This window comes from Chiloscyllium punctatum, chromosome 47, assembly GCF_047496795.1.
Source record: "Chiloscyllium punctatum isolate Juve2018m chromosome 47, sChiPun1.3, whole genome shotgun sequence".
Lineage (NCBI taxonomy): Eukaryota > Metazoa > Chordata > Chondrichthyes > Orectolobiformes > Hemiscylliidae > Chiloscyllium > Chiloscyllium punctatum.
Genome location: NC_092785.1, coordinates 2565819 through 2582249, shown reverse-complemented (window position 1 = coordinate 2582249; position 16431 = coordinate 2565819). Strand labels below are relative to the sequence as shown.

The 16431-nt window shown below is 55.2% G+C and overlaps 1 protein-coding gene and 1 long non-coding RNA gene across 2 annotated transcripts in view; one reads left to right on the top strand and one right to left on the bottom strand.

Annotated features, from left to right (window-relative positions):
* Positions 1-1822, top strand: part of LOC140468495 (cell cycle checkpoint control protein RAD9A-like) — a 119932-nt gene extending 118110 nt beyond the window's left edge. The window contains exon 8 of the mRNA XM_072564575.1: positions 1704-1822. Within this exon, the coding sequence (XP_072420676.1) occupies positions 1704-1822 (119 nt within the window). The remainder of the gene's footprint in view (positions 1-1703) is intronic.
* A 119-nt stretch (positions 1823-1941) lies between these two features.
* The window catches only part of LOC140468435 (uncharacterized), a 41092-nt gene continuing 26602 nt past the window's right edge, over positions 1942-16431 (bottom strand). Inside the window, exons 2-3 of the long non-coding RNA XR_011955644.1 lie at positions 4112-4183; positions 1942-2003 (exon numbers count right to left, since the gene is read on the bottom strand). This is a non-coding gene — a long non-coding RNA (uncharacterized lncRNA). The remainder of the gene's footprint in view (positions 2004-4111; positions 4184-16431) is intronic.

Sequence of the window (16431 nt, the reverse complement as noted above, 5' to 3'; positions counted from 1 at the left end):
CCCCCCCCCCCCACCCCACAACACCTCCCCTTCTCACCCCCCCACTCCATCCAAACGATCCCTTGAGGATCCCAGGGAGTTTCTGCCCACGCAGCATCCAACCTCCATCACTACATCCGTCTCTCCCGATGTAGCCTCCTTTATATCGTAGGGACTCGGGGGTGGGGGGGGCACATTAGCACGCATCAACCAACCCTCCCTGCCTTTTGCCATCTTTTTTACTCTTCCCCTCCCCGCCCCCAAAACCACCCCACCCGGGGACCCTACAGAGTGGGGTCCATTTGCTCGGGGAAGCGGGTTCGAGCCGAGTCTGTTTTATTTATCCACGGGATGAGGGCGTCTCTGGCACCCCAGGTTGACCGTCCCAGATGGCTGTTAGGGGTAATCCACGTTCCCGTGAGGCACACACCTGACAGGACGTAGAGTTGGGCTGAGAACTGGCAGATGGAGTGCAACCTTCGGCAGGTGGGATTTGAACGCAGAATACAGGGTTTAAAGGCGGGATTCTTGGCGGTGTGGAGGGACGGAGGGATCTCGGGGCCCACAGATCCCTCAAAAGTCACCACCCACCGTGGATAGGGTTGTTAAGAAGGCTTATGGTGTGCTGGCCTTCATTAGCAGGGGGATTGAGTTTAATGGGCCGCGAGGTTGTGCTGCAGCTTTACAGAGGCCACACTCGGAATATACGTGTTCAGTCCTGGTCGCCGCGTTATAGGAGGGGAGTTGGAAGCTTTAGAGAGAGGGGCGCAGAGGAGATTTATCAGGATGCCGCCTGGGCTAAAGGGCTCGGTCTTATGAAGAGGGGTTGAGGGAGCTAACTGGAGAGCAGAGGGCTGAGAGGTGACTTGAGAGAGGTGGACAAGGTGATGTAGAGCCCCAGGGTGAAACGGCTGTTATGAGGGGTCCGTGTTTTAAGGTGATCGAAGGAACAGCGAAGAGAGATGTCAGGGGGAAGTTCTTTGCTCAGAGAGCGCTGGGGCGCGTGGAATGCACGCCAACAATGTGAGTAGAGTCAGCGACATTAGGGACACTTATGCGGCTGCTGGATAAACACATGGCTGGCAGTAACTTAGGGGTGTGTAGGTGAGGGTGATCTTAGACTGAGATAAATGTTCGGCACAACATCGAGGGCCGAACGGCCTGTACTGTTGGATGTATGTTCTCTGTTCTATGTTCGAGATTGTATGTTCCATGTTGTATGTTCTATGTCCCCTGTTCTATGTTGTATTGTGCTACGTTTGACATTGTATGTTTCTATGTCCCCTGTTCTATGTTGTATGTGCTACGTTTGACATTGTATGCTCTATGTTCTCCGTTCGAAGTAGGCCAGACCCAGGGTAAGGGTCAAGAGTGTGGTGCTGGAAAAGCACGGCAGCGTCCGAGGAGCAGGAGAGTCGACGATGCGGGCAAAAGCCCTTCATCAGGAATGTCCCCAGTCCCTCCGGTTTCCGCTCAGCCTCAGTCTGACCGTGCAGGAGGCCGAGTGCAGACTAGGCCCTGACCTTGCTCTGGCCCTTACGGTAATGCAGATGACCCCTCACAGCCCTCTGGGGGAATTAGGACTGGTCAATAAATGTCCGGAGAAATCCTCATCCCGCGAAGAAATAAAATAGATCGGCTCTAACCGGCTCCCCCGACAATGGACGTCACTCTGGCCTACTGTTTCATGCTTTGTTCCCTCTTCTCCTTGCCCCGTTTTTAAGTAACGGTGTTCCGAGGGCAGTTTCCCAACCTTCTGGGGCTTCTCCAGAAACCAGGAAGTCCTGGAAGATTTACTCATGGCCTGCCCTCCGGGAAAAGAGGCTGTGGAGCGTCAGCGTAGAATCGATGGGCCGAAAGGCCTTCTTCCACAGTGAAAGGGGACGGGATTCTGGGATTCCCCTTGGTGGTCACTACCACCGGGAATGCTGCCGGCAATGTGAGGCCATGAGGATTATACTTACCGGGAAAGGGGCTCGTTGGAGTGACGGCTGGCAGATGTGGTACCAAGGAAGAAGGTAAATCTGAAACAAGAAAAAGGATCATGAACACAAAACTCAGGAACCGTGGGAAATTGTCCCATAGTGTCCAGGGATGTGCAGGTTAGGGTGGATTGGTCATGGGGAAATTGTCCCATAGTGCCCCGGGATGTGCAGGTTAGGGTGGATTGGCCATGGGAAATTGTCCCATGGTGTCCAGGGATGTGCAGGTTAGGGTGGATTGGCCATGGGAAATTGTCCCATAGTGCCCAGGGATGTGCAGGTTAGGGTGGATTGGCCATGGGAAATTGTCCCATAGTGCCCAGGGATGTGCAGGTTAGGGTGGATTGGCCATGGGAAATTGTCCCATGGTGTCCAGGGATGTGCAGGTTAGGGTGGATTGACCATGGGAAATTGTCCCATAGTGCCCAGGGATGTGCAGGTTAGGGTGGATTGGCCATGGGAAATTGTCTCATAGTGTCCAGGGATGTGCAGGTTAGGGTGGATTGGCCATGGGAAATTGTCTCATAGTGCCCAGGGATGTGCAGGTTAGGGTGGATTGGCCATGGGAAATTGTCTCATAGTGCCCAGGGATGTGCAGGTTAGGGTGGATTGGCCATGGGAAATTGTCCCATAGTGCCCAGGGATGTGCAGGTTAGGGTGGATTGACCATGGGAAATTGTCCCATAGTGCCCAGGGATGTGCAGGTTAGGGTAGATTGGTCATGGGAAATTGTCCCATAGTGCCCAGGGATGTTCAGGTTAGGGTGGGATTGGCCATGGGAAATTGTCCCATAGTGTCCAGGGATGTGTAGGGTTAGGGTGGGATTGGTCATGGGGAATTGTCCCATAGTGCCCAGGGATGTGCAGGTTAGGGTGGATTGGCCATGGGAAATTGTCCCATAGTGTCCAGAGATGTGCAGGTTAGGGTGGGATTGGCCATGGGAAATTGTCCCATAGTGCCCAGGGATGTGCAGGTTAGGGTGGATTGGTCATGGGGAATTGTCCCATAGTGTCCAGGGATGTGCAGGTTAGGGTGGATTGGTCATGGGGAATTGTCCCATAGTGCCCAGGGATGTGCAGGTTAGGGTGGGATTGGCCATGGGAAATTGTCCCATAGTGCCCAGGGATGTGCAGGTTAGGGTGGATTGGCCATGGGAAATTGTCCCATAATGCCCAGGGATGTGCAGGTTAGGGTGGGATTGGTCATGGGGAATTGTCCCATATTGTCCAGGGATGTGCAGGTTAGGGTGGATTGGTCATGGGGAATTGTCCCATAGTGCCCAGGGATGTGCAGGTTAGGGTGGATTGGCCATGGGAAATTGTCCCATAATGCCCAGGGATGTGCAGGTTAGGGTGGATTGGCCATGGGAAATTGTCCCATAGTGCCCAGGGATGTGCAGGTTAGAGTGGATTGGCCATGGGAAATTGTCCCATAGTGCCCAGGGATGTGCAGGTTAGGGTGGATTGGCCATGGGAAATTGTCCCATAGTGTCCAGGGATGTGCAGGTTAGGGTGGGATTGACCATGGGAAATTGTCCCATAGTGCCCAGGGATGTGCAGGTTAGGGTGGATTGGTCATGCGGAAATTGTCCCATAGTGCCCAGGGATGTGCAGGTTAGGGTGAGATTGGCCATGGGAAATTGTCCCATAGTGCCCAGGGATGTGCAGGTTAGGGTGGGATTGGCCAAGGGAAATTGTCCCATAGTGTCCAGGGATGTGCAGGTTAGGGTGGATTGGTCATGGGAAATTGTCCCAAAGTGTCCAGGGATGTGCAGGTAAGGGTGGATTGTCCATGGGAAATGGGTGTGGGTGTGGTTGGGTCTTCGGAAGGTCAGTGCTGACTCGATGGGCCAAATGACCTCTTTCCTTGCTGCAGGGTTCCTGCGAAACGATGAGGCCAAAATGGCACTCAGTGTTTTGGGTTTAACCTGATTGACTTCTGAAGGAGCTGGGGAGTATTCGAGCATCTACCCCCCCCCCCCCCCCCCCCCCCCGTTATCACGTCTCTCTTTGGCGTCTGGCTCAATTTACTCAGAGTCCACACCCAGGCAGATCCAATCGCCAACAGTCAGCATCAATTGGAAACAGACTCAGCCAATCCAACACAGAGAACGTGAGCATGACAGTCACAATGTGACACAATGAGCTTACTTGGAACAGATGGAAGGTTTTCATCATCTTGATGTGGTCTCTTGTGGGTAACAGCCTGGGATGATACCAGACCTGGGAAATAAACCAACCGCAATTAATGTTGGACAAAATCATTCAATTCGCTCCATGATAAAGCCACTTCACCAGGTACCGTGACAATGTGGTCAGGGATTTGGTCAGACACCTGCACCAGAGGATCCTGGGATTGATCATTACTGACAGAGATTCAAGCCACATAATCCAGATATGCACTTCAAGGGCAACAGGGGGCGCCGCACATTCAGGGGTCAGTGCTGAGGGAGTGGGCACTGTCGGAGGGTCAGTGCTGAGGGAGTGGACACTGTCGGAGGGTCAGTGCTGAAGGAATGGGCACTGTCGGAGGGTCAGTACTGAGGGAGTGGGCACTGTCGGAGGGTCAGTGCTGAGGGAGCGGGCACTGTCGGAGGGTCAGTGCTGAGGGAGTGGGCACTGTCGGAGGGTCAGTGCTGAGGGAGTGGGCACTGTCGGAGGGTCAGTGCTGAGGGAGTGGGCACTGTCGGAGGGTCAGTGCTGAGGGAGTGGGCACTGTCAGAGGGTCAGTGCTGAGGGAGTGGGCACTGTCGGAGGGTCAGTGCTGAGGGAGCGGGCACTGTCGGAGGGTCAGTGCTGAGGGAGTGGGCACTGTCGGAGGGTCAGTGCTGAGGGAGTGGGCACTGTGAGAGGGTCAGTGCTGAGGGAGTGTGCACTGTCGGAGGGTCAGTACTGAGGGAGTGGGCACTGTCGGAGGGTCAGTGCTGAGGGAGCGGGCACTGTCGGAGGGTCAGTGCTGAGGGAGTGGGCACTGTCAGACGGTCAGTGCTGAGGGAGTGGGCCCTGTCGGAGGGTCAGTGCTGAGGGAGTGGGCACTGTGAGAGGGTCAGTGCTGAGGGAGTGTGCACTGTCAGACGGTCAGTGCTGAGGGAGTGGGCCCTGTCGGAGGGTCAGTGCTGAGGGAGTGGGCACTGTGAGAGGGTCAGTGCTGAGGGAGTGTGCACTGTCAGACGGTCAGTGCTGAGGGAGTGGGCCCTGTCGGAGGGTCAGTGTAGAGGGAGTGGGCACTGTCAGACGGTCAGTGCTGAGGGAGTGGGCACTGTCGGAGGGTCAGTGCTGAGGGAGTGGGCCCTGTCGGAGGGTCAGTGCTGAGGGAGTGGGCACTGTGAGAGGGTCAGTGCTGAGGGAGTGTGCACTGTCGGAGGGTCAGTACTGAGGGAGTGGGCACTGTCAGACGGTCAGTGCTGAGGGAGTGGGCCCTGTCGGAGTGTGCCTGGCATTGAACCACTGCCTTCCTGGTCAGGTCACTCCTTCTCTCAGTGTCTGTAATAATGTTACTCATCACGTTATTCACAAATACCTTGCATTTCCCCACCCTTTGTGTTTCTAATTAACAACGGCAGGATCTCACGTGATCAGCTGCATGTTCACCCAAAAAACATCGTCATAGGAAAATGAGTCAGTGTGAAGCAAACTCTCCTCTGTCTGACTCGCATCACTCCCGAAACACACTTCTCCTCCAGAGTTTCGGATAACTGAGGTTATTAGGTTGAGGGATACGGATCCTGTAAGTGAAGGCAGTTTTCATATGGTAGGGCAAGATGGGTCAGTGCAGGGTTGGAGGGCCGAAGGGCCTGTTCTATTTGAGGGAGAATTCAGAGTCGCTTAATTATTGAGACCTCATGATCCATTTTGTCAGTAACGGAGACAGTTGTGGGACGTGATTCATTCGCTGTTTAACATCCTGTTTGGGAGTGAGATCAGCATTGCCTCAGGCTAACTCTGGATATTAGAATATAATTAATCCATTGCTGACGAAATCTCTCTCTCAACCTTGTCTAAGGGGATGGGGGGAAGCGGGAGGTGCTCGTTTCATTTGGTTGGGGGGAATCACAAACATTTCTGACGTCATCCAGTGCATCAGGCCATTCAGCCCATCCATTGGACATCCACGGGAAAAGATCTGCCCCCCCAACCCCCCCCCGCCTATCCACGCAGAACACAGGAAATCAAACCTCTCCAAACCGTACCAGAAACACCCAGAATGCCTCACCCTTGACCGAACAGGCTGACAACACAAACCAGACATGACCGCGGTCACTCACAGACCAAGGCAATAAGCTTCCTGGACCTGACCCACACAGCTGTCCCAGAGCCCCGAGAGCAGTCTCGTTCCCCCCCCCCAAGTGATATCAAAGGACAGGTCAGATGGAGAGGTACCAGAATTCCTCACCCACAGGAGAGCGACGATGGGAACATCTGACTCCACAACCACCTGATGAAGGAGCAGCGCTCCGAAAGCTAGTGCTTCCAATTAAACCTGTCAGACTCCAACCTGGGGGTGTGGGGTTTGTAACTTTGCTTTAAAGGGGACATTCCCACCTCCCCCTTTGAAGAGAGCGGGAATCTCCTGATCCCATTAAAACCTGTTTGATGCTGCCCGGACGTGACATCGAATCTTCAATCAGGACATCCTTCTGTAACCGCGTTACCACCGTAACTGGGTTAGTCCGTTATCAAATACATTGTATATCCCCCTGTTGTTTAATGAGGATCATTGTACGATATTCCGATAAAACCTGGCTGGATTGTCAGCTCAGGGAAGAGAGTTTCAGCTCCCCGAACAGACTGTCTGAGCTGTTTCAGCTCAGTCGATATCTCATTCGGCGATATCACCGCGTTAATAAACTGTTGGTTCATTTAACTTCCCTCTGTGTGTTTTGTGATCTCGGCGTTATTGGGTTAATTTCCCCGACACCATTCACCCTCTACCTCACTTCCCAACGCCCGGCCCATCGCCCTGAGCCCAGAAGGACATCCAACTCTTGAACTGCATCCCCCCCACGCCAAGTAACAGCCCCCCCCCTTCCCGTGCCCGACTGGGAGAGAAGGTCGCGCAAGGACGGTGATAATGACAGGGCGTGCCGGGATTTCGGGTGGGGGGGCGGGGGGGGTGGGTGGGCCGCGGGATGGGCTAACCCACCCACATTTCCCCCCCCCGGGGAATGGGACACATCTCCCGAAAAGGTTTGGAAAGGGACGGGGTGGGAGGGGAAGGGTTTGAGGAGGGGCTAGAAGGCGAGAGGTGGGCAGAGTGGCCGGGACTGAGCTATTTGAGGGGGACCCGGGGACAGGAGGGCGGGAAACCGTCAGAGGCAAAGTGGCAGGATCCCTCGAGGTGGGGAGACTGTCCCCTGAAGGAGTGAATGCCCACGGGGACGATTTGGCGATCTGGTTAAGTTTCACCATTAGACCCGCCATTCAGCGCCGACTCTGCCCCGCTCGCACGTAACTCTGGGCAAAAGCATCAGTCATTTCAGAACAGGCTCTTCGAAACAATGCAGCTGCCGCTATTGTTTCACAGGAGAACTGAACCGAAACTGATCCCGGTGGCGGGGAATTGTGGGCAGTGAGATCTCACTGTCTGAGTCAGCAGTGACAATACAACTCATCAACGCACACACACAGACACACAGACACACACACACACACACACACACACAGACACACACACACAGACACACACACACACACACACACACAGACACACAGACACACACACACACACACACACAGACACACAGACACACAGACACACACACTCACTCACACACACACACACAGACACGCACACACACACACACTCACACACACACAGACACACACACACAGACACACACACACACACACACACACAGACACACACACACACACACACAGACACACAGACACACACACACACACACACACACACACACACTCACACACACACAGACACACACAGACCACAGGCTCCCAGCTTCCAGCCTCACACACCATCAGTGCTGAGGGAGAGGGGCACTGTCGGAGGGTCAGTGCTGAGGGAGTGGGCACTGTCGGAGGGTCAGCACTGAGGGAGTGGGCACTGTCGGAGGGTCAGTGCTGAGGGAGTGGGCACTGTCGGAGGGTCAGTGCTGAGGGAGTGGGCCCTGTCGGGGGGTCAGTGCTGAGGGAGTGGGCCCTGTCGGTGGGTCAGTGCTGAGGGAGTGGGCACTGTTGGAGGGTCAGTGCTGAGGGAGTGGGGCACTGTCGGAGGGTCAGTCCTGAGGGAGTGGGCACTGTCGGAGGGTCAGTGATGAGGGAGTGGGCACTGTCGGAGGGTCAGGGCTGAGGGAGTGGGCACTGTCGGAGGGTCAGTGATGAGGGAGTGGGCGCTGTCGGATGGTCAGTGCTGAGGGAGCGGGCCCTGTCGGAGGGTCAGTGCTGAGGGAGTGAGCACTGTCGGAGGGTCAGTGCTGAGGGAGTGGGCGCTGTCGGAGGGTCAGTGCTGAGGGACTGGGCACTGTCGGAGGGTCAGTGATGAGGGAGTGGGCCCTGTCGGAGGGTCAGTGCTAAGGGAGTGGGCACTGTCGGAGGGTCAGTGCTGAGGGAGTGCCGCACTGTCGGAGGGTCAGTGCTGAGGGAGTGGGCACTGTCGGAGGGTCAGCGTTGAGGGAGAGGGCACTGTCGGAGGGTCAGTGCTGAGGGAGTGGGCACTGTCGAAGGGTCAGTGCTGAGGGAGTGGGCACTGTCGGAGGGTCAGTGCTGAGGGAGTGGGCCCTGTCGGAGGGTCAGTGCTGAGGGAGTGGGCCCTGTCGGAGGGTCAGTGCTGAGGGAGTGGGCGCTGTCGGAGGGTCAGTGCTGAGGGAGTGGGCCCTGTCGGAGGGTCAGTGCTGAGGGAGTGGGCCCTGTCGGAGGGTCAGTGCTGAGGGAGTGGGCCCTGTCGGGTGGTCAGTTAATCAGTGCCCTCTCTGTCTCCGTGTTATTCCTGTTCGTTCCTGTCCCCCCCCCCCCCCCAAGCTTCCTGCTCCTGTGATTGGACCGGGACACTCCATTTGCACTGGACGTTGAACGGAGGATGAGAAACCACCATGCGATGGTTACCGTGGAGATCTCTGGCCTCCAGTTCGAGAGTCAGACCTTGTTTTGTGCGTTTGCGTGGGGGGACCTGGGGGACAGGTGGGCCAAGTACAAAATACTGTACGTTTTCAAACTTACAACAACCACTGACTCATTACAACGGCGCCTGCTGCCTGATACTGAGAGACTGAGACAGAGAGAGAGAGAGAGAGAGAGAGGAGCCAATGTCACAGGAAAGGGAGGGCCCTTCCTCCTCCATCCATTTTGTCTGGTTTTTTTGTTTTTGGTTTCGCTCTGCGCGAAATGGCGTCTCCTGGCGAGAGGGAGCACCCGCCCCCTCAGTCTGCCCCAGACGCTCGTTTCCGCACCCCTCCCCCTCCCTCCCCCCCCCCCCCCCCCCCCCCCCAGACACACACTGCCGAAGTGAAAGGAGTCTTTGGGGGCGGACATCTTGTCGGCCCAAAAAAACAAGATGGAGGACGGGACGCGGGGAACCACTCCCTGCCTCTCACTCCATTTTCATTCCTCACCTTCTCCCTCTCTTGGCTTCTCCACGTGAGCCCTTGTGCTCTCCACTCTCCCTTTGTCTTCCACTCTCCCTCCTTCGGTCCTCCCTCTCTCCCTCTCTCCGCCCGCGTGCCATTTTTCGGTCAACGTGCCATCTGTGTTTCGCGTTTCCTCTCCTGCTGTTTCACTCCTAATCGTTGCCCTCTCTTTCTCTCTTTCTCACTCTCTATCTCTCTGTCTCTCTCTCACTCTCTGATCGCTCTACACAGGTGACACGGAGCACCCTCAGAGTGGGCGAAGGTTCCGTACGGAACAGCAGCCATCTTGAGGATGTTGCGCCCCCCCCCGCCACCATTCGTCCTACCAGAGCAGAAGGGGCGGCTCCCTCGTCAGAGAGAAGCGACCGGCGGTGATTTCACCCCGAGGGCCGCCGCAGCTCAGGCGAGGTCAGAGATTGAGAAGGAGAGCCCTTCATGGTAACATCAAACCGGAGGTGGGGATCGAACCCAGGCTGTTGGCACCACGCTGGCCTGCCCAGCAGACAACCAGCCAACTGAGCTAAACTGAAAGACTGGGTGGAATAACATGGACGGGTTGGGCCGAAGGGCCTGTTTCCCTGCTGTACATCTCTCTGACTCTAAATGGGACTAGATTAGGTTGGGATATCTGGGGCAGCATGGACAGGTTGGGCCGAAGGGTCTGTTTCCGTGCTGTACATCTCTCTGACTCTAAATGGGGACTAGATGAGGTTAGGATATCTGGGACAGCATGGACGGGTTGGGCCGAAGGGTCTGTTTCTGTGCTGTACACCTCTCTCCGACTCTACCCTGCACGTACATGGGGCCGAATGGCCTCCGTCTGCGATTCTGCGATCAGAAGGGTGACGGGAGACGGGGGTTGGCCCAGAGGGGATTGGTGGTGCGCGGTCACCAGAGGGTGGCCCAAAGCCGTGAGGGACCCAGGAGGGTGGCGGTGGGTTTGGGGGGGTGGGGGAAGGCCCCTTCCTGCGCTTGCAGGGAGGAGACTCAGGGAGGGAGCGCGGGGCAGGAGGGGATGGTCTTGGGAGAGAGACAACGCGCACAGGACGGGAAAACAATCAAAAACTCTGCGAAAGGGGCAGGAAATGGGTTTGTGAAGGTGGTTGTGATGGGCCAGAGAGTTCACCGTCTCTATTAATAAAAACAGAGGCCCACAAAAGCGCGAAAATGTTGAAGACAAAACCCACCGTGACAAAGGAAGGAGATTCTCGAATGTGGAAATTAACTGGTAACAGACAGGGGGAACGTTTGGGAAGCGGGGATAGACGGAGGGAGCTTGCTGTGCAGATCCAACACAGAGACATGGAATCCCCACAGCGTGGAAGTAGGCCCTTCGGCCCCAATAAGCCCACACTGACTCTGCAGAGGTTACCTCAGCCAGAGCCATTACCCTACACGATTACTCTACATCGACCCCGACTCACACACCTGACCTGGGACACGATGGGACAATTTCCCATGGTCAATCCCACCCTAACCTGCACATCCCTGGGCACTATGGGACAATTTCCCATGGTCAATCCCACCCTAACCTGCACATCCCTGGGACACTATGGGACAATTTCCCCACGGCCAATCCCACCCTAACCTGCACATCCCTGGGACACTATGGGACAATTTCCCATGGCTAATCCACCCTAACCTGCACATCCCTGGGCACTATGGGACAATTTCCCATGGCCAATCCCACCCTAACCTGCACATCCCTGGGCACTATGGGACAATTTCCCATGGCCAATCCCACCCTAACCTGCACATCCCTGGGCACTATGGGACAATTTCCCATGGCCAATCCCACCCTAACCTGCACATCCCTGGGCACTATGGGACAATTTCCCATGGCCAATCCCACCCTAACCTGCACATCCCTGGGCACTATGGGACAATTTCCCATGGCCAATCCCACCCTAACCTGAACATCCCTGGGCACTATGGGACAATTTCCCATGGCCAATCCCACCCTAACCTGCACATCCCTGGACACTATGGGACAGGTCATGAGGGCGGTGCTGAGCTGGAAGGTTGGAACTGGGGGGAGGTGGGGGGTGGGGGGGGGGAGGGGAGATGAGGAAACTGGTGAAGTCCACATCGATGCGCTGGGGTTGGAGGGCCCCGAGGCGGAAGATGAGGCGTTCTTCCTCCGTGTGGTGAGGGAGGAGGCCCCGTACCTGAATGTCCTCGGCAGAGTGGGAGGGGGGAGTTGAAATGTTGGGCCGCGGGGCGGTGGGGGTTGGTTGGTGCGGGTGTCCCGGCGATGTTCTCTCAAGCGTGGGATCTGTCCCACCCGTCAACCTTCCTTCCACCCTCCCCTCTGACCTTTCCCCTCACCTCCATTCACCTACCGCACTCTCAGCTCCCTTCCCCTCCCCCCCCCCCCCCCAAGCCCTACCGCCCTCCCATTTATCTCTCCACCCTGGGAGGCTCCCAGCTTCATTCCTGACGAAGGGCTCCACTCGGAAAGGTCGATTCTCCTGCTCCTCGGACGCGGCCGGGCCTGCACCTCTCTGATGTACACTCTGCACGTTTAGTGACACACACGTCCGCCTGTATTTGAGATCTTGCAGAGAAACAGACCAGAACGATTCCACCAGCAACCTCAACCATTACCAACCAACACCCCCCTTTCCCCACTCGGCCCTTATTCCCAGGGGGGGTCGGAGTGGGGGAAGCCTTACTCCAGCTGGACTAGGGGAGACCACGTCTGGGGAACTGGGGGCTGTTTTCAGCCCCTCGTTTACGGAAAGGGGATTATTTCACTCGGGGACGGTCCAGAGGGAGGGTTCCCCCCCTCGGAATGGAGGGATTGTCTCAGGGGGCAAAGGTTAAACAGGCCCCCCCCACACACACCCCTCCCCGGGTAAATGTGAGGGGAGAATCTCACTCAAACAGAGGAGGGTCTGACAGGGTCAGTGCTGGGAGGGTCGAGGGTCGAGGGTCGGGGTGGGGTGGGTGGGGGGCACGGGCTCAGGGTAAAGGGGCACCAATTTCACACTGAGACGGGGAGGAATCTCTCCTCACGGAGGGATGTGGGTCTCTGGAGCTCCCTGTCACACAGAGAGAGCCCTGGGGTTGGGGGGGGGTTGGGGGGGGGCTGAGGGAGTGGTGGGGGGGGGGGTAGAGTCCGCGTGGGTATTGAAGGCCGCGATCGAGGGATCAGTCGGGGGACGGAGGGGGGGAAAAGGGGGCAGGAAAGTGGAGGTGGGGAATGTGGGATCGGCCAGGATCCTAATGGATGGGGGAGCAGAATGGAAGGGCCGAATGGCGGTTCCTACTTATTATAGTCATAAAGCCGCAACACACAAAGGAAGTCTTAACTGCTTCAACTTCGCAATATTTCAGTTTGCTGAAGACCGCAAACGCCAATTAGCATCAAACCTTTTGTTTGAGACTAACTGACACCCACTCCTACGCTCATAAAGACATACACCAAACACACATTCGATTAATAACTGAGGTCATAGATAGTGCTGCATTTCTATCACTCGTGCACAAAACTGGCCATTTTTAACCAGGTAATTTCTACTCGTGTTAGTGCCTCACAAATTTCCATCCAGCCAGCCTGAGTGGCATCCGCAGTGTAGTAACTCCTGAGCAGACGCAGCCTTAAGCTAAAGATTCCACATTACTTGCAAATAGTTCATTCCCTCAGTGAAATCAAACTCTCCGGGTGGCAGGTAATTTTTCTTTTTCTGCTTGTGACAGGTCTAAAACTAATCCCACGCTTTTGGATGTTGTGAAACGTGAAAGGGTTCAGAAAAGATTTACAAGGAGGTTGCCAGGGTTGGAGGGTCTGAGCTACAGGGAGAGGCTGAACAGGCTGGGGCTGTTTTCCCTGGAGCGTCGGAGGCTGAGGGGTGACCTTATAGAGGTTTATAAAATTATGAGGGGCATAGATAGGGTAAATAGACAAAGTCTTTTCCCCCTGGGGTGGGGGAGTCCAGAACTAGAGGGGCATAGGTTTAGGGTGAGAGGGGAGAGGGAGCTAAGGGGCAATGTTTTCACCCAGAGGGTGGTACGTGTATGGAATGAGCTGCCAGAGGAAGTGGTGGGGGCTGGTACAATGACAGCATTGAAAAGGTGGATGGGGACATGAATAGGAAGGGTTTAGGGGGAGATAGGCCAAGTGCTGGCAAATGGGACTAGGTTAGGTTAGGATATCTGGGACAGCATGGAGGGGTTGGACCGAAGGGCCTGTTTCCGTGCTGTACATCTCTCTGACTCTAAATGGGACTAGATTAGGTTAGGATATCTGGGACAGCATGGTCGGGTTGGGCCGAAGGGTCTGTTTCCGTGCTGTACATCTCTCTGACTCCATGACTCGATAACCTACACCATTCCATTCTCGTCCATGTGCCTACCCAGTGCCCATTTAAATGCCCTTCAGGTTGGCGAGTCTCCCACTGTTACAGGCAGTGTGTTCCACCCCCCCCCAACCCCACTACTCTCTGAGTCAAGAAAACTCCCTCTGACATCTGTCCTACATCTATCACCCCCTCAGTTTAAAGCTCGTGCTGGCCTTCACCATCTGAGGGTAAAAGGCTCTCCCTGTCCCCCCTGTCTAACCCTCGGATTATCTTACACGTCTCGATTAAGCCACCTCTCAACCTCCTTCTCTCTGACGAACACAGCCTCAAGTCCCTCAGCCGATTCCCTCGTGAGACCGACCCTCCAAGACCGGGCAACGTCCCGGGAAAAATCTCCTCTGCGTCCATTCCTCATCTCTGGAGTCAATCCAGTGAGCTGCCGCCCACGTGACTCCATCCCCGGTTGAATCCAGGGGACCAGCGCTGTACCGAAACCTTCAGCGGCGGTCTCGCTAACTCCTTGCACAGTGGCGACAACATTTCTCGACTTTAAGACCCAGCTCCTGTCTGCAGCTCGGTGACCCAGGGGGGTTAGAAAGAAGAGCTTATGTCGCAAAAAAGCAACCGTTAAATTGCCCGGGTAATTTCAGTCAGCGAATGAAATGTGTTTTAAAGGAGGGGGGATTTGAAACTCTCAGGGAATCACCGACAGCAGGAAAGCAGGCCCTTCGGCCCAACCAGGCCAGGCTGACCAACTATCCCAAAGTGAACTTGTCCCACCTGCCTGGTCTTGGTTCATGTCCCTCCAAAGGTGTCCCAATTCATGGACTGATCCAAATTTAAATGTTGCAACGGGACACGCACCCACCACTTCCACAGGATGGTTCGATCCACACACAAGACCCACAATCGGTGGAACACGTTGCCCCTAACGCGCTTCTGAAAGCTCTCCGTTCTCACCTTAAACCTGCGCCCTCTAACCTTGAACTCCCCGCCCTGGGGAAAACCACCTCTCATTCACCTCATCGATAAACCTCATGGCTTAATAAAACTTTGAGCTCAGTCCGAACACTTGGGCGCTCCAGGGAAACATGTCAAAACATTTCGAATCTATTTTTATATCACAAAACCCCCATTACTGGCAGGTAAATCACTGGACTACTCCCAGTGTGATACAGAGACCGGAACTGTACACAGTGACTCCCAGTGCGATACAGAGACAGGAACTGTACACAGTGACTCCCAGTGTGATACAGAGACTGGAACTGTACACAGTGACTCCCAGTGTGATACAGAGACTGGAACTGTACACAGTGACTCCCAGTGTGATACAGTGACCGGAACTGTACGCAGTGACTCCCAGTGTGATACAGAGACAGGAACTGTACACAGTGTCTCCCAGTGTGATACAGAGACCGGAACTGTACACAGTGACTCACAGTGTGATACAGAGACAGGAACTGTACACAGTGACTCCCAGTGTAATGCAGAGACTGGAACTGTACACAGTGACTCCCAGTGTGATACAGAGACTGGAACTGTACACAGTGACTCCCAGTGTGATACAGAGACAGGAACTGTACACAGTGTCTCCCAGTGTGATGCAGAGACTGGAACTGTACACAGTGACTCCCAGTGTGATACAGAGACTGGAACTGTACACAGTGTCTCCGAGTGTGATAGAGAGACCGGAACTGTACACAGTGACGCCCAGTGTGATACAGAGACCGGGACTGTACACAGTGACTCCCAGTGTGATACAGAGACAGGAACTGTACACAGTGACTCCCAGTGTGATACAGAGACAGGAACTGTACACAGTGTCTCCCAGTGTGATACAGAGACAGGAACTGTACACAGTGACTCCCAGTGTGATACAGAGACAGGAACTGTACACAGTGTCTCCCAGTGTGATACAGAGACCGGAACTGTACACAGTGATTCCCAGTGTGATACAGAGACCGCAACTGTACACAGTGACTCCCAGTGTGATACAGAGACCGGAACTGTACACAGTGACTCCCAGTGTGATACAGAGACCGGAACTGTACACAGTGACTCCCAGTGTGATACAGAGACCGGAACTGTACACAGTGACTCCCAGTGTGATACAGAGACCGGAACTGTACACAGTGAGTCACAGTGTGATACAGAGACTGGAACTGTACACAGTGTCTCCCAGTGTGATACAGAGACAGGAACTGTACACAGTGACTCCCAGTGTGATACAGAGACCGGAACTGTACACAGTGACTCCGAGTGTGATACAGAGACCGGAACTGTACACAGTGACTCCCAGTGTGATACAGAGACAGGAACAGTACACTGTGACTCCCAGTGTGATACAGAGACCGGAACTGTACACAGTGTCTCCCAGTGTGATACAGAGACTGGAACTGTACACAGTGTCTCCCAGTGTGATACAGAGACCGGAACTGTACACAGTGTCTCCCAGTGCGATACAGAGACCGGAACTGTACACAGTGTCTCCCAGTGTGATACAGAGACCGGAACTGTACACAGTGTCTCCCAGTGCGATACAGAGACCGGAACTGTACACAGTGACTCCCAGTGTGATACAGAG